Source organism: Tenebrio molitor, chromosome 1 (genome assembly GCF_963966145.1).
Source record: "Tenebrio molitor chromosome 1, icTenMoli1.1, whole genome shotgun sequence".
NCBI classification, from domain to species: domain Eukaryota; kingdom Metazoa; phylum Arthropoda; class Insecta; order Coleoptera; family Tenebrionidae; genus Tenebrio; species Tenebrio molitor.
The window spans coordinates 44,469,500-44,488,249 of NC_091046.1; the positions used below are offsets into that span (position 1 = coordinate 44,469,500).

An 18,750-nucleotide genomic window follows, 5' to 3' on the forward strand; every position below is an offset into this window, starting at 1 on the left:
AATTTCCGACTTTCTGCCGGTAAAGAAAGCGTTACGTAATCCGTAAACTTCACCTTGCATGAACTGGGCGAAAAAATTCGGATTTTGCGGATTAATCGGCGCCGATGACTGCGGCAGTCGTGCTCTATTTAGCTGGCACGAGTGGGCCGAAGAAACTAAAAATAAATCGGAAGTAATCGCCAGGTAAGGACGTTATTAAAAGAAAAAAAGCGCAAACGGTAGGAAGTGTAGTGTAATTGCCTGATCCCACCTTTGCTGCGTCGCCGAAGAAAGTGGTACCTGCCTGAAAACGCCCCCCTCACAAAAGCATCTACATACTCTTAACTATTTGGGGGGAAAGTAATGCAAAAGATTGCCCGGTATAAAACGTGGGGACTTTGATAGAAACTTCAGTAAATCAACAGCGTTTACCGCCGTACCACCCCAAACACAGGGGACTAGACCAAAATGAAGTGTTGGGCACTCTTGGTTAGTGTTGACCCGTCAGGGACTTTAATTTTAGTGAATTCAGTGTTTTCTTGTGCTTGTCCTTTGGATTATTCCGTTTACTTTGTAGGTAAATTAATGTTGACACGTTGGTAATTGTTGTTATTTCAAGGTTACCCTTGGGTGCTTGTTCGTTGCCCCGATCGAAAGTATCCCTACTGGTCTCTCGCGTGTCAAAAGATCCCATCATGAACCCGAAGGCTACTGGAGCAAGAAGCTGACTTGGAAAACTGAATGGGTCAAGATCTGGAAAACCGAGAAGAAACTGATCTGGAAAACAGAATGGAAGAAAAGCCAAGTGCCCGCCTGGAAAGAAATCCAGGTACCGATCTGGAAAGAGATCCAAGTTCCCGATTGGAAGACCATAACGAAGCCCATCTGGAAGGAAACTCAAGTCCCCGCTTGGAAGGAAATTCAAGTTCCTGACTGGAAAGAAGTTCAAGTTCCCGCCTGGAAAGAAATACAAGTTCCAGACTGGAAGGAAATTCAAGTACCGGACTGGAAAGAGATCCAAGTGCCCGACTGGAAAGAGATCCAAGTGCCCGACTGGAAAGAGATCCAAGTACCAGACAAGAAAAAAATCTGGATCCCCATCTGGAAAGAAATCCAAGTCCCAGCTTGGAAAGAAATCCAAGTGCCCGACTGGAAGAAAATCTGGGTGCCTGAATGGGTGAAAGAGGGAATCCCTGGAGAGCACTATTTGGGAAAAGATCACCACGGCGCCGAATACACTGCACATGATTTATGGAAGAAGAAGCTCATCTGGAAACCTGTATGGAAGAAAATCTGGAGGACGGAAAAGAAGCAATACTGGGTCACGGAGAAGAAGCTAGAATGGAAGCCCGAATGGAAGACAATCTGGAGGACCGAGAAGAAACAAATCTGGAGAACGGAAAAGAAGCAGATCTGGAGAACCGAAAAGAAGCAAATCTGGAGAACCGAAAAGAAACAGATCTGGAGAACCGAAAAGAAACAAATCTGGATCCCAAAGAAAGAACAGATCTGGAGAACTGAAAAGAAGCAGATCTGGATCCCGAAGAAGGAACTCATCTGGAAGCACGAGAAGGTCCAGATCTGGAGAACCGAGAAGAAGCAAGAATGGGTGACCGAAAAAAAACAGATCTGGAAGGACGTCTGGAAGAAGATCTCGGTGCCAGTATGGAAGACGATCGAGGTCCCCGCATGGAAGAAAATCTCCAAGCCCGTGTGGGAAAAAGTTTGGGTGAAAGTACACCACCACCACGGCTGGGACTGATCCTTTGACTTAGTCAATTGTTATTTTCTGTATATAATTTCTCGCTACTGCTCTTAGTACAAAACGCTGTATATATCAGGTTCGCCAGTGAGTTGATTCTTTGTTATTTTTAAGCCTTTTGTATTATTATTGTTATTTGTTTAGTTTCTAAGTCTTGTACAATAAACCGAATTTTTATAACTCGTCGTTTTTCGCTCGATCAAAACTATTCCTCACTTTCTCCCGATTACGCAACGCGACTCATCTATCTGTAGATTTCAATTTCATGGTGGCTCCAGCACACGATATCCGTTTTTATGCATTCGCAGCCACTTTCACCGCTAATTCAGCAAGCGACTCGAGAGCCAAGATCAAGGTACGTTCTTCAAACGTGATCTTCCCCCGCGGTAGCCACTTTCTAACGGCGAAGGCCAACGTTGTTTTGGTGTGTAACACCGATTCTGTTTTATGTTATTACAGAAGAATGCGCAATTACATCACATTAGAAATTTCAATATTGGAATGCTCAACGGTCAGTTCAGATTACGAGAGGTCGACGTTTTTTTTTCGATTTGTATTCATCATCGCCGGATGATGTAGAAAGTTACGGTTCGACTTCTGGACGACTGCAGATGACAGGATAATGAGATGTCGAGATACGTGGTGGAATTGTTACTTCCGTCGTAATTATCGTTCAGGATGTGTTCGAGAATCATTGCTCGACGCAAGAGATAGTTTAGGCGAAACAATTATGGGAACATTAGGAATTTGTGCGATCCCTAATGAGATGAAATAAAGATGTTGTGTGGAATACAAACAGCGCAGACAACAGCCTTTGTTTGTAACAATTTTCCCGCATCAAATTACAAGTTGTCTAATGTAAGGGTAGAAAATTTCAACTCAAAGAATACTCAAAACAAGATCTGTGAACTAACACTGCCGTGCTCAATTAAAGTGTAATTTGAATACCGCGAACACATGTTTCTTTAAAAGGTGTTAATTAAACCCATAACATTATCAGAAGTTTTAGGTTTCTCCCAAAAAAATCAATAAAACATAAATTGTTTCATGATGGCGACATAATCATATTTCCTAAGCTTTTCTAAACTTTAAAGATTCTTCCAACAGATACAAAAATAAATTTCTAAAATACCTTACATAGCTTACAAAACCACAAAATAAAGAATCATTTTGAAATTTAAAATCCATCACTGTGACTTATTTTATTTTTCTTGTACAAAGTACCTACTTTCCGTAGGACCAAGGATGTAAAATGTCATCGTTGTCCTAATGACAAGCCATTTACTTTCTATGATAAATGCTTTTATCATCAGTAGAAGTGAGTCGTTTTGTGCTAACCCCAGAGATTGAAGATCGAGGCGAAGTCGAGGTCGGCAATTGGGTGAAGCACAAAAAGACCTTCTACTCTGGATGATATATACTATTTTATCTTCAAGCGGATCACAAAAAAAAATCGGAGATGAATTCATTTATTTTCTTTTGGTGCAGTTACAGCAAAATGACAATTTTCAAATTTTAAGGCACCAGTAATTCCCAGTTCTCTTGTTGCAATATTATTAGTACTTGAAGGTTCAATAATATTAGTAAAGCCTACTAAAGTGTAAGTTTACTTTTTAACGTTGAACGGCCATCTTGCTATTTTTGATTTTGACATCTGTCATCCGTGCACATGGGTGACTCGTGTTACACCACAGTGGCACCGGTTAAATATTGGATAATAACTTCGTCATTTTGGTTTTTAGAGGATTTCTTTTAGTAGGGGTAATGACCTTATACATTTGACTCGGTCGAGCCACCTGTGGACATTTCAACTCCTAAGATTTGAAGTGTTTCAAGTCCGGTTACAAAAAAAAACCACTTCAACCGTTTAGTCTATAGAAATACACAAAGGTGCTTAAAGATAAACCATTTTGTAATATTAGATATCACTTAGATTTTTTTAAATGTTTTTTTAAAATACAGCACAGAATGCAAAATAAAAACACATAATCACAAATTGTATGTTAAACTTGACAATAGTGACAGCAGTGAGAGTTCGTAAGTTACAAGCTACAACAAACTGGAAATATACATACTTGTGACAAAGCGACCATATGTTTATTTAAAGGATATCCTCGTAATTGAAATACGATGAGATAAAAGGGAAAAATAAACTGTGAAGTAGCTGCATATGTACAGTTACTTGCAAAAAACGGGAACTGTCAGAATAAAATTGACACATTTTTACAATTTTTTCATAGTGTGAAACCACGACCTGCTAGATAGTCAGAGTGTCTATAGCGGCCTGGGCAGAGACCGAAAAATCCTATTGTTCTCATGATTCTGACTTTTGGGGATGTTTTTGGGGGTTGCTGTTAGCAACTAACTGTCATGCTATCAAATGTGTGACAACGTCATGTGCATCGTGACAATTTAGACATGCAGTCTACACACATGTATCTGCATGATGCATGCAGTCATGCGTAGTTGTCCAGTGATAAATGATACTTTATTTTAATTGTAATTACAGTTTGGATACACTAAATTGGCAGAAGCAAGATGTTGCGCACTGGTTCGGTTGTGCGGAAGGGACAAAATTTCGGCGTCGCGTTTTTTGAAAATATCTTGGTCAGTGGCGAGTACATATTCATAGAATAATAATTTGTCCAAAATTATATACATAATTACATTCAAAACTGTACAAAACTTAAAGTATACTTTCCACTCATTTCCACCAAGAATGGCACAGATTAATTAAGCAAATATAATTGTTTTGTTATGGACCCATCTTTATCTGATGACCCGCTTAGGAAATAATGTACCTACTACAAATCCAAGATTGAGATTATAATTTTAATATTATTCCAGAAATAGGTTTACAACTAACGGAACTTGTTGTTGCTGCATTTACCGCAATATCAGTTCTAATATGATAAAAAAGCCAGTTCATAAACACTAACAGCAAAATACTGAAAACCAGAAACACCAAACAGAACTAGCATCAACTAATTTAATAAGATTTTTGTTGTTAAAGTTACTTTTAAACTGTGAGACTCTTGACATTGCACTTTGAGAACTTCACTGAATTCATTACATTTGTTTGTGAGGTTATGATTATTTAGTGACATTCCCCCCTAAAGTGGCGCCGTGGAGATCACAGGCACTAAAGCTTCGCCCAGGCAGATGCATAGTGAAATATGTCAATCATCAAGACGGCGGTGTGTGAAACCTTCTTACGAGAGATAGGTTAGAATTAACGTCAAAATTCAACGACATTTTTTTAAATTATTTGATAGGTATGTATTGTCAAGTAGACAATTAATTGACAAATGGACAAAATCAAATTTACAATTAGGAAAATTCTCGTTTCCCGTTTTTTTGGAAGCAACTGTATTAACTTCAAAAACGATTTGATAAGAATCTACTGGTGTAGAAATCAATTGATTTCTATATCTCCATATCAATTTCACACATTTGGTTATTGAATTATGAAATGTTGGTTAATTATACCATTATTAATCAGGCATTTGGAGCGTCAGTAATGTATAAATTAAATTAAAAAATTAGTACGGTCGATGGACACATAAAACTGGGACACTTAAAATTTAATCTATATAAATCAGACTATTGAATTGTCAATATATTTGTCAGTGTCTATATAATATGTCATACCAAAGTTAACCTATTTGTGATAAAGCCGTAATTAAACGATTCAAATTTGAAAATTGTGACTTATGTGCTTGTCATTTTTGTCCCAGTTTTATTTGTCCATCGACTGTACGGTTGGCTTCAAAAAAAACGGGAACTGTCAGAAAAAGTTCTGTCAGATTTTATTAAATTTTTATAGTTTGAAACGGCCTTTTAGAATTTAGGTTAAAAAACTGTACTTATGTGTCAAAAATACTACTGCAAACAGACACAAATTAACATAAATTGACAAATTAAATTTTCAGTTCACATTAGGTCAAATTTCATTTCCCGTTTTTTTTGAAGCCAACTGTACCTAATGTCAAACGAGAGAAACGACAATAATGTGGAATAATAAAAATAATATAAATTAATCCGTGACAAAGCAACTTGCAATACAACTCTAAATTGTTAGCTGCCTACATTTAAATGTGTTTTTTTTTTATAAAATGATAAACAGAAAATAATGTGTGTTATGAACAGATGTTTAGATAAAAAAAAACCAACAGTTTAAATTTAATATACGATACGGCACCATTATAAATTATTATACCATCGTAAATAGCTGTGCGCTATGGTATAGGTGCGTCGCTACGCCCACTAGTTGTTACAAACATTTATAATGACCCCGTAAAATTACTATAGTATAAAATACCGTGATATCACTTAAATTTATAATTAAAGTTGGCTATGACTTTAAAATTAGATTGGCAACAACATTGACATCTTGATTTGGTTTGTCAAAGTAGCGCTTCAAAATTCAATACAGAATATGAAACTGCGAGTTAACAGTTGTATCAATTATCAAACACATTATCATTTTAACATAATACCGGGTGATTTAAAATGAATGTGACTTTTTTTTTCATAGGTTGGTAATATTATTGTTGGTTATTCTGCTTTTTAATGTGATAGTTGACATAAACATAGGCGTCCTCGCCTATTTGACACAATTTATTAATACATAAAATGTCAAAATGACGTACGTACACCAATGTGTTGATTAAGGGATCAAGTTTGCCAAAATAATTTATGAAAAATGTTCCCAACTTAAGAAAAAAAGTCACAATCATTTAAAATCACCCGGTATTTTGTGCAAAAAATATTTTTATGTCGACCTATCTTACGTACTCATGTCAATACTTGCGTCTGTTAACTTTTACAAAAACTGTTAAATTTCAATTCAACTTTAGAATTCTTGTTCAGTATCTGTGATTTCCACATTTATGTTTGCCTTCAAAATTAATTGTCCCTCTGATTGAATCTTAAAATGTTTTATACTATTTCCTAAACTAATGTGTATGATGTGTTGCATATAGCAAGTATAAATTTGTATTCATAAAACATATATCACAGCTAAAATAAACTTTTAAAATAAATCTTTACGAAATAATTTTTGGATTTTTTTATTTAAACGAGCATCAAATTATTTCTCTTTCAGCACCCTCTAAAAAAATATATTTAAAATCAACACAGTAGAGTGAATGTCAAAATATAAAAATACGAGACATGCTAATTAATTTTTTCTATTTTGCACCTTTAACACAGTCAGTATAACACTCAAACGGGTTTCGAAAAGGAGTTCTTTTCGATACCGGTTTCAGGAACATTTACTTAAGTTTTTAATGTTGGCAGTGACTCACAGTGAGTAGTTGCTAGGTGATCACTGCACTTCGCTACACTTTAAATCAAAACTTGCAATTGTTCGTCTGGTTACTAGTGTTACCAACCCTTTATATCTGCCAAATTAATTTTCCAGGCTTGAACTTATTTAAAATTTAAAATAGAGACAAAATAGAAAAAATATTTTTTGGTTCGACACTGTCAGAATTTGAGAATTTTCTCCTTTGTGAACGGAGTTTGATAAATGTCACAACTTGTCAAAACGAAACGTCAAGCTAATTTTAAAGATTTTAAGCGATTTTGAGCTTTTAAGAGGCTCGTCGAACCAAAAAACCTTGTTTTCAACTCGTTCGTGTGTAAACTGGGCCTTTTTTTTTAAGCAAAATCTAAAGTTGGAACAAATAAAAACGTAACATTAACGGCACCTTGGTTTGTAGAGGTAAAATGAGAATGAAAAAGGGAATAGCATATCAGAACGTTGTTAACGGAGTTGTGGTTGGTTTAAAGAAAAATATAAAAACTCTTGAATTTGTAAAAACATCAAAATTGCATGTGCGTGAGTATATTGTAAGAAAATAAATTCATTATAAAGTATTTTTTTGGGTGCACAATTATTGATTAATCAAAAATCACATTTGAATGAAATTTAGTTTCATGAGAATATTGGTCAATTATGTAATGTGTAAATATTTGTCATCCAATTCTTTCATTTTTTTTTTTTTGTAAACTTAATTTCATCATTCATCAATATACGAACTGATAAGTGACAAGTCTACGATGCGAAAAAAACAGAAAGTACAGGAAACCTGAAAACATGTTTGTTTTCGTGATTTCTTATATCATCATTTGTATTTCACACTGATTAAATTCAAGACAAAATATTCTTTTATTACATTCCAGTTTACAAAACAAAAGAAAGTATCAAAATAATAATTGCACGCGCCAATTAACATTTGAGATAATAAAATTAACCCTTTAGGCAACAGAAATGCGGAAATTTTTACTTTCAAAAAAGATTCAATTAACTTCTTCACAACCGAAAAAATTCGTGGCTGTAGTCATTATCGAACGCGACTTTTGACGTTTGAAAAAAATGTTTTTAATTAGGTTCTAGTTGAAGGAAAATTCACTCTCACCGTAATGATTGATAATAAATAATTTCTTGGCAGATATATGATTACAACAGAAAAAAATGCAGCACTAATCGTTGCAATTAATTTTAACACGAATAAGACAACGAAACCATTTCAAAGGAGATGAAGACATTAAAAACGAATCATTCATCCATTAATCACGTTTTTTTGATCAAACCAAATGGTAGTGTCCATCTCAGTTTTTACCAGCAGTTTACATTTCGAGAGCCGATATCAGAATTGATTATCTTAATAAATTCATCATTTTCTCTGCTTTAAGGCGTCGAATATTCCATTCTTTCTCCGCCCATTATCTCGCACTAATCTTAGTGTGTCGGCTATAATTAAATAAAAACTGAAACAATATCAAATTCTAACGGTACCAAGAGAATATCCAATTAAATTCGGCTGTTTTTGACCCAGCATAAGAATGAAACTGATTTTTCCCAAGAACAAAAGCCGCAGTAAATTATTTCAAAGAAAAAGTGCCTTCACGCAACAGTATATTCACGTTTTTCGTTTAAACACAAATTAAGAAAATTGACGTTAATGTCCGCAGCTTTGTCATAAATTATAACAACAATTAGAAAGCAGAAATTTACATAAAACTTGACATAATAAAAGTGCCATAAATCTATGTTACAAAATTTACATAATAAACAATGCAATTAATCCGCATCTCGAACCAGCAAATTCATTTACACTGTGCAGTTTCCATGGCGTGCTAACGTTTTATCAAAAGAAAGTATTTTTTTACATCGCTGACCTAGTCCTTGAAAGTAAAAGAACTTCCTCGACTGTGAAAGATATGCATCCTGCACTAAGAGCATCATTAGACGTGATGAACTTGCACTTGGATCAGATCCAATTTGCTAATTACGCAACCCGTTATAGCTAATACTTTCACTAATCGATCGATTAAATTAATTAGTTCGATGATGTTGGCAGAATTCCTCGTCGGTTAAAAGGGTGGCTCGGCTACTTTCATCCGCATCAAAATTCCACAAACACGTCCGACACGTCTTCCGAAAACGAATTAGTTTCCAGACGCCGAATCTAATTCCTTAAATGGTTATTGTATGCAGAGACGTGATATCTTTTGTTAACGGTGAAGTCTTCAAATCTGAAGCGATAAACCCGAGTGACTTGGCTTTTTTCAAAAGCAGAAATCTCCAGGCAATTTTTTTAATTTATTATCTCCTCTACATCTTCTACACCTGTAAATTATAATCTACCTATATTGATCTCGAGTGAAAGTATTTAAGTTATTAATAAAAGTGTAATGGACCGGTCGATATGATAGATGGTTGGAACATGTTTATTTCGTTTTTTGCCGATTTTATCTACGCATCTTGTACAATTTTGTGACAGACAGGATTTAATCGTTTTTCACTGGAGAGAAATCCGGAGGTACATCGTGCATCCAATACCGTCAATAGAAATTGTTGAAATTTTAATAGTTACTGATTAAAATGGCAAGCACGATTCTATTGAAATTGTGTGACCATTAATTAGTAAGTGTAGTGTGGTGGCCGGTGCAGCGTGAAAAAGACTAAATTACTTAACGCTAGCGTACGACCATATGATGTTGTGCAAGAATGATCAAATAAAAGTCCAACAAAAGCCCAAAGAGAATATTATGTTACATGCCTCGATTTCTTGCACGTATCTAAGGTCACTTTTTAAGGTTTTTGATATACTCATACAACGCACTTTGACAGAGTTGTAGCCGCGATTAGATTTTCCCCCAACCACAATTTATATCGCCTTTGATTTCTATTTTATTTGTTCTCTCCGTGGCCAAACATTGAAATAAAAATAACATATTCGTCTCAGTTTACGTGCAATAGCTATTTTCAATACAAGTGAGCAAAGTAGTGCATTTAATCACGAGTATGAAATTGGGCGTCTGAGCCGAAGGCGAGGACCCCAACCGTACTTTGAAATTTAAATGAACACCCGATATAAACGTAATGTTGTCCACGTACTGAACTATTTATGTTTTCTCTCTCGTTTTATTTAGCATATCCTAATTAAACATTTAAACTTGAATTTGTACTCAAAATATGTAGAATTTTACCAAAAAAGTATTTTATCGCGTAGGAAAAATTTGGAACAGTATTATTTTTGCTTTGAAAAGAATGCAACAAGATAAAACTTCTATACCACTAAAAAATTTCTTAATAACAGTTTCTCTAGGTAATTGATAGACATACAACACGATAGAATAGATAGCAAGATAGTTAAATCTATTACTAAGTAAACTTTTTCATACAACATAGAGCTATTTTGTGAACCACCCTCAAGACCAAAACTTTCTTTATATTTGTATTGTTTTTTATTGATCCAGATATTGAACGCAATTAACTAGAAAAATGCATGGAGAACAAAAATTTTATTTTATTCAATCGCAGAAAAACATGCATCACCACTCTTCCTCCCACTCACTCACTATCTTCTGAAATCCAGATAAACTGGACTGCATCTCTTGTGGAGACGACGGTGTCCGATGTGAAAGTATTTAAATCACCATTCGAATTTTTTTAAACGTTTAAGAACCTGATACTGAACTTGGGATAATGACCTCGAACTTGTCACACTGATCTTAACATTTTGCATCGGTGCAAACTTAAACTGTGTGCTAAAACCCCACAGGCCACAGGTGCTTCATGCTCCAATTCCGCCGTAATCATATCCATATCAAATCATTCTAATGAAGAACGTGGCAATTTGTGTTTACGTTGCATAAGAAGAAAGGATACTGAAGAATTCCATCGAGATGAGTCCTCAAGAAAAAGCGAAACGTTCAATGCTCCTCGGTTTAAAATATTATGCGTATATCTTTCGGTTAGACATCTTTATTGCTCTTAAAGAAGAGTCTGGTAAAAATCCAAATTGCAACATTTCTTGAGACATTTATTGTTGTTAGAGATGTTAGGAGCTTTCGACAATTAAAACAATGGCAATAATTTTGAAAATTTTCCAAAGTGTCGATGAAAGTTAGGTTGCAAACCAGACCACATCTGTCTGATATACTTAGTGTGATTTTTAAAATACCGCATGAGAGAAACCATAGCGGCAAAAAACGCACGTTAGAATGTGATTTTTGACCTCTTGTGGACGCACAGCATTTAGTAAACAAATACGGGAAGGTTGGTTTTTTCCAGTATAGTCACTTTCCCTGCTCCTCCATACCGGTCGACTCACGTTGCAACATTGTAACTTTCCTCTGAATTGGCGCTGGAACCGTCCACCTAGGAAACAAGATGCAAACTTGACCGCTAATTGCTTCACTGTCGATAACGAAATAGAAATCCGACTTTCATTGAGTCTTGATAAGACCAAAGGGAAAAGCTGGACGTTATGAATATGACACAATTAAAATGACGCAACGTCGTTACGTCTGAATTTCTTTTGCTCGGCGTATTGGGCGGCAGCCCAGATTTGCATACAATGGTCGACGCGATGGGCAATGGTCACACGTCCGCACGTCCAACTGTCGCATTTTTCATCACCGGCAACAGGTGCGAGCTGCGGATCGATTCGGTTTCACCGATTTGCCACCTATCTTCGGAGGTGACGATGTACTCTCGATCTTCGCTGGTGACTAACTGAAATTCCCGAAGAAAGTGTTGTTCCATTTTCTCGCGTTGGTGGGTAGTACCGCGCGCTCTTAGGAAATTGTTGGAATGCGTTACGTAATGGAGTTTAGGTGTCCGAAGACATGCTAATAAATTCAAATGAAAAGCAAACTGGGGCCATTTCTCCAAGCCGACAATTTGTCCGATGGACTCTAATGAGATGCAGAAATCTGTTTTCGATACGACTGATGTCTTTGGTTGCGGTGATTTTGTGATAAATGTTTGTAATTTCTAATTATCGGTCCACTTTCCTGGACTTTCTTCTTTCGGTAGTGGCGCAATCTTCAATTTTGGAATCTTTAAACACACACAGAAATTATTCCTTCTGGGCCACTTCATGACCAACCAGTCACAATTATGCAAGAGCAAGAGAATTTTGCTGGATTTTTAATATTTTATTCTTGTTCCTTTTGTTTTTCTTTTGGTATTCTTCTCTTTATATTATACAGGTGTCTCAGCTAAAATTTTCGAGCCTAATAACTCAGTTATTTTCCAGCGGATTTTTGTGAAATTTAAAATGCAGATACTTTGAAGAATAAAATCCCACTAATGCAATCACCCAAGTCTTAAAAACGTAATTTTTACATGCCTTTTTAAAATGTTAAATCAATTAAGATTTACATAAAAAATTGATCGTCAATAAAAAATGCTGTAGGGAAAACTTCGTCCTTGAAAGACGTCTGGTTTGCAAGAAAAAAGCAAAAAACTGTGTTAAACGTGGCTGCAAATGCAAAAACGTAGACGCGTATGAAACAAAAGCGCAATTTTGCAGAATTTTAATCATCCCTTTTCGCAGAAGCGCAGGTGACATATTTGACGTTTATCTTGCTAACCTTACAAACACTTACGAAGTTAAAGACAACATTTGGACGTAATTTATTATACTGGATGCTTTAATTCTTCCATAAAGGACTAAAACACGATCGGGATATTTTAGCAAGGTAATTTAGTTCACGTACGCTTCCTGTGTCTTCAAATAAATTGACGACTCTCTTAACCTTACATTTTGCAAAGCCTGCATTTGGATAGTGTTTCACGAGAAAACGAACTGTGTCATTGAAGTTCTTACGACACTCTCCATAGGCAAATTTTTTTTCCTTTTTCAACAATATTGAAATTTCTGCCGCTGTAGTCTATTTTTAGAGTCTTTTCAATCAATTTTCACAATTTGACGTTTCTAATAAAGCGCGCCCAATTTTGACAGACTTTAAAGGGTGTACAAAATGTTGCTTGGCAATTAATCATCAATTGTTTCAAAAGGCAACTGCTCAAATACCTTCAAATTTTACATTACATTTTTAACGACAAAATCTAATCTTTTCGTTGAATCAGACGAGTGATTTACTTAATTGTTTGTGAGGACCCCTATTTTTTAATATTTAACAATCTAATAATAATGGCGCATAATTTTCGATAAAGGAAACATGTGTTAAAATTACATTTTTTAACTTGAGGTAATTTTATTATTACTAATTGAACCTTCGCGGTCTAAAATATCTGCATTTTAAATTTCATAAAAATCCGTTGGCAAATAACCGAGATATTAGGCTCGAAAGTCTCTTGCTTTCGTTGCTCTAACCAAGCCAACCTGATTTTTTTACTCAATAAAAATACATATCCACATTTTTAAATTTCGATATCAAATATCTCAAAAATTTTATTTTGCAACCTATCACTTTTTTTACACAAACGTACTAAAAAAGATATCTTCTTTCACACACCGTCATATTAAAAATGTAATGTCATTTGAAATTCTGAAGTGAGGGTGGCTGCGGGCAGAGCAATGACATGACAACTATACCAAGTGACCTCTGCTCATGGACTGACTCACATTTTGAAATTTCAGATTTGTAACATTAAAGACGAAAGAGCCAAATTCATTCAAATTTTTCGCAACGACACCTGGTATATTCATTAGGACGATGCACAAACACTTTTTTTCATTTTTTACATAAATTTTCACCAACAAAAAAATTGCAACAAAATTTAAAAACACGAAACTGATATCAACATGTTTGCCGTAGCTTGTCTCCATTTCTCGTCTGGAAATTTTTAAAAAGTTTACTAATTTTTTTCAATTTCAAGAAGTAACTACAAATAATCAAATTAAATTCTTAGATTCCAAAGCTTACATAAAAAAACACTTCCTTGTAAAAAAAGTAAACATTCACTACCATCCGTTTCCCTGAAAGAAATGTAAAATATCCGATGGCTTGTTTTTCATTTTACAACCTTAAAAACCCTTTAATGCTTTCACTTCCGTATGGTAATGTCGTGCATAGTAAAAGCTATCCTTGAAAAACTGCAAACACTTCAGTCCCTCACCGGAGTGACAAATGGAAGATTTAGGTATCATAAAAAAAATAAATAAAAATATCTAAAAAGTCAGTGACCGTCGAATTATCCCATAAATAAGTTAACCGGCTCTTGCGTTCAATAACCACACACCGCCAGTCCACATTCAAGACGTGTGTGAAAGTGTTCTGAGATCACAACGTGGAATAAGCCTCGATGTTTTAAGTGTTTTCACTGTACCAATTAACGAAAGCGATGACCACGAACGCGTCCCAAGGGCGGAAGGGTCGGCCAAAACTTGGATTTGGTCGACCAAAAGGAGGGGCACCCGGTGGTCCAAATCTTACTTTCCTCCTTAGCCTTGTGCCTTGGCCTTGCCGGGGAAAGTGAAGCACCCCACCTGAAGACTTGAGCCGAACCTATATAACAAACTCGATCTTGACGACAGTAATGAGTTAAGAGTTTTTCTTGTACGAGGAACGAGTCGCTCCTGTGGCTCCTAGACCATGAGGGTCCACCGGAACATAGTGGTTAGTGGAAGATGTTGCGTTATGTGGTGTCTGTTCTTGTGCGCGTTCCGCTTCACAACTGGGAAACAATCGACGATTTTTTCATTTTTAGAAATTAACGATTTTCGTCCTTTTTCATTGTTGATTCAGAGATTATAGCGTCCCAATTCGGATTGTTTCACTGTGGTGAAAGCTCACAGTCTAATCGAATGTCTACTGGATCATTATTGCTTATGCGGTTTACATACGTGCAATTAATTGCAAAAGTGTTACGGTTTCCACACCAATTCTCTAATTGATTCAGTTGGGATTTAGGCGAAATTCTTCGTGCTTCAATTATTACACTTTCTTCATTTTTTTTTTCAGATTGCCCTTTGGGTAATTCTACACATTTCCTGGGCAACAAGCAAGCCTGTCGAGTCCACAAACAGACCTGCAGATCAAGTAGCAGTTGAGAATGAACAGTAAGAATCCCACCCTTCAAGTTTACACCCTTTAACTGTCAAATTTTCAGGGTACATAAACGAGTAGGCTATGATTATTCGCCACATCATTCAGAAGAACATGTCTACGATATCCAACATATTCACGACGACCACCACGATGTCCACGGCGATGTCCACCACGATGTCCACCACGATGTCCACCATGATGTCCACCATGACGACCACCACGATCTCCACCACGATGACCACCACGAAATCCACCACGACGCCCATCACGAAGTTCATCATGATGAACATCACGACCACCACGATCCAGGCTACTGGAAGAAGAAAATGATTTGGAAGAAAGGATGGAAAAAGATTTGGAAGCCGGGAAAAAAACAAATCTGGAAACCTTCTTGGAAGAAAATATGGAAGCCTATCTGGGTCCCCACGAAGAAACCAGCTTGGAAAGAAATCCAAGTTCCGGACTGGAAAAAAATCTGGAAGCCAGTTTGGAAAGAAATAAAGGTCCCAGCGTGGAAAGAGATTAAAGTCCCTGATTGGAAAAAAATCTGGAAGCCGGTTTGGAAACCGATCAAAGTACCAGCCTGGAAAGAGATCCAAGTTCCCGATTGGAAAAAAATCTGGAAGCCGGTGTGGAAAGAGATACAGGTACCCGCCTGGAAAGAAATCCAGGTTCCAGCCTGGAAAAAGCTCTGGGTTCCAATCTGGGTCAAAGAAGGCATCCACGGCGACCACTACTTGGGAAAAGACGATCACGGCAACGAATACACCGCCCACGACATCTGGAAAAAGAAGCTAGTCTGGAAACCAGTATGGAAGAAGTACTGGAAGCCGGCGAAAAAACAAATCTGGGTGGCCGACAAGAAACTCGAATGGAAAGAGGCCTGGAAACAGATCTGGAGAACCGAAAAGAAGCAGATCTGGGTCGAGGACAAGAAACTAGTGTGGAAAGAAGCCTGGAAGCAGATTTGGCGTACCGAAAAGAAGCAAATCTGGATCCCAGACAAGAAACTTGAATGGAAAGAGGCCTGGAAGCAGATTTGGCGAACCGAGAAGAAGCAAATCTGGATTCCAGACAAGAAACTCGAATGGAAAGAGGCCTGGAAGCAGATTTGGGTGCCCGCGTGGAAAGAGATCTGGGTACCTGGATGGAAACAGATCTGGAGACCTGTTATCATACAGGAATGGTTCCCGTCGCCTGATCATCACGACGACCACCACCACCACAAGCAGTGGGACAGGAGTGACGTCAAGAGCAGTCAGAGTAACGCAGCGCCTTTCGTGACGGCGCCCACGACCACGAATCAGGTGCCAAACACCCAAAGTCAAAAACAAGGGAAAAACTGGTCCTTTCCCTCCTCCTCCTCCTAACAGTACCTAATATCGCATGTACCTTTGTATATAATTAGTTTTAGTTATTTTATTACATGTTACACTCTCGACTGACTTATTTAACGCATTGTCCGTTCATTGTTGATTTGTTATTTTTTTATTTGTAAATAAAAACAATCAAACATTTTTATCGAGATTTCTTTTGCTAAGAACACTAAGAGGTGAAAGTTGATTAGCGATACGGCACTAATCAATTAAACAACTTTTGGCTTATCGGTCTTGTAAACATTGCACTATGACATTTCGCTTCAATCGAAATTACTTTCACTCCTTGTTTACATTCGACAAAAGTGACTCACGCTTAAATTTAAAAAAACAACCAAAAATGCAAATTTCCACGGTTCAAGTGCGGAAATGACACGTTCACATATGTTCGCCCAAAGTCTTCCATTTTTTTCAACGACCTCTTATTTATTTTGTGTTAATTAAATGCAACTTTTTGCAACCAGATCGCGCCCACAGAACGAATGTTTTTATTGTCATGTCAATAGAAGGAAAGTAAGCGCGTGTCTTAATTCTTTTCTATTAGCAAAATATTCAGAACTTTCATGTGGAAAAATAAACGCGACTGTTAACCGCACCAGGTCATCCGACGTTGCACTTTTCTCCAGGTGTCAACTGCATTAACGACAACAAACAATTCGTCATGAGTGAGATCTTGCGCAAAATAAGAGGATCGTTTTGGCAAATAAGTTATTTATTTATCTTTGATCGTGTAGAGCAAAGCGTACAGCGTGTAATTATAAATAGAGATTTCTTTGAGGATTGCGCGGTTTAGCGAGGTGGTGGCGCCCAAGTCGGCGGCGGTGCCCAAGTCGGAGGCGGTGCCCAAGTTGGCGGCGGCCTTGGAAACGGTATCCACTCTTTTACGTGCACAGGTCCCCACACCTTTTTCCACACAGGAATCCATATCTAAAACACAACAGTTCTACAAATCAATAAATACCCAACTCTAACAACAGCGTACCTTGCGGGTCTCCCAGTGTTTGACCCAATGGGCCTTCCATTGGACCTTTGTCTGCCATGCTCCCCCCGGCCCCGGTTCTTCCTTAACTTGAACAACACTACATCCCTCTTCACACACAATTCGTTACAGAACACCCAACACTTACCTGGATTCGGGGTGGATCTCTTCGCAAAGTGCCGCTGTAACCAACACCAACACGACCGCAGAAATTTTCATTTTTCGGCAAGAGCCATGTATGGCACCGCATGAGGTTCGAACGTATCAGTGGAAATACTATAGGCCTGGCTAATGCACTTGTATTTATATTGTTGGTACATTTTTTGAATTTTTATCGGCGCCGAAAGTGTTACGATTTGTGCGAATTGGGTTATTGGTGTGGAAAATCGCATCGAAATTGTCATCGCCGACACGTCGGCTCCTTTACTATGCGATTCTTAACTTTCGGTGATATCCGAACGAGGAGCGTCTGGAATGTTAAGAAGTGCGAACGGGGGCGCGCAGTCGGTCGATTTTCATTTCGATATCGCTGACTAGAACTGAGCAGCTGTATTTAAATTCTCGCCTTGTACAAATTGGAAGAACAAGCACAACGAAGATGTAAATTAAATCTGCACTCTATTTTTTTTTAGTCCTGAACCCTGAAGGAAAAAATCGACAGTTCTTGGTGCTGTCTCATTTTTGACGCTCTTTATTGGGAAGCAACAAGTTCACAAGTAACCAGAAACGTGTGAACACTTGAACAAGATACAAGGGAAATACAGAAACATAACCTCAATATTTTTTGTTATTTTATGCGAAAAATTTTCCCACGGACTTACCGCAGCTCCATTGTTGTTCCACTTTTACTTGATTTTATTTTTTTACACTCGTTTTTAGATGGAATTAATTAAAACAATGCCACCATTTATGTGAAAAACCACAATGGGAATAATATGGGAATTTCAAAGCCGCCGCGATGAGATGTAAAATCGTAAAATACGGTCTTATATCTAAATGTACTTTTAAATGCATAGTTTTTATATTTATGTTATATGTGCATAAATTCAAAACGCTTCAAATAGGTATTTTACTATTTTTAAAGATTAATAAATTTAAACCGATTTAAACACTATTTTAGTTACTTTTCCCTTGATGGTGATTTTTCATTTCTCAGATTGGTACGCATTGACATTCGCAAATTCGAAAACTTGTTTGAATTTACTTAAAAAATTACAAGCTAGTCAATTTGAAACCGCAAATGGATGTTCTTGAACCCGCTATTTTTATAAATGGCTTTAAAAGTGCAGCAAGTGTCGTGCAATTATCACCTTGGCAAACCTCGTTAACGACAA

General features: G+C 36.9%; 2 protein-coding genes and 1 long non-coding RNA gene across 3 annotated transcripts; 2 read left to right on the top strand and 1 right to left on the bottom strand.

Moving 5' to 3' along the window:
• The first annotated feature begins 312 nt into the window (after positions 1-312).
• On the top strand, positions 313-1,921 carry LOC138135032 (uncharacterized). Its single transcript, XM_069053671.1, has 2 exons — positions 313-468; positions 599-1,921. Exons 1-2 carry the CDS (start codon positions 448-450, stop codon positions 1,739-1,741), a joined length of 1,164 nt encoding a protein of 387 aa, XP_068909772.1. The 5' UTR covers positions 313-447; the 3' UTR covers positions 1,742-1,921.
• Positions 1,922-14,467: 12,546 nt separating this feature from the next.
• Positions 14,468-16,578, top strand: LOC138135334 (uncharacterized). Its single transcript, XM_069054037.1, has 3 exons — positions 14,468-14,629; positions 14,975-15,072; positions 15,123-16,578. Exons 1-3 carry the CDS (start codon positions 14,606-14,608, stop codon positions 16,429-16,431), a joined length of 1,431 nt encoding a protein of 476 aa, XP_068910138.1. The 5' UTR covers positions 14,468-14,605; the 3' UTR covers positions 16,432-16,578.
• A 550-nt stretch (positions 16,579-17,128) lies between these two features.
• LOC138135410 (uncharacterized) lies at positions 17,129-17,951 on the bottom strand. The gene is made up of 3 exons (XR_011160974.1): positions 17,565-17,951; positions 17,420-17,516; positions 17,129-17,364 (listed from the first exon to the last, which is right to left on the bottom strand). It is a non-coding gene; the product is annotated as an uncharacterized lncRNA (long non-coding RNA).
• Positions 17,952-18,750: the final 799 nt, after the last annotated feature.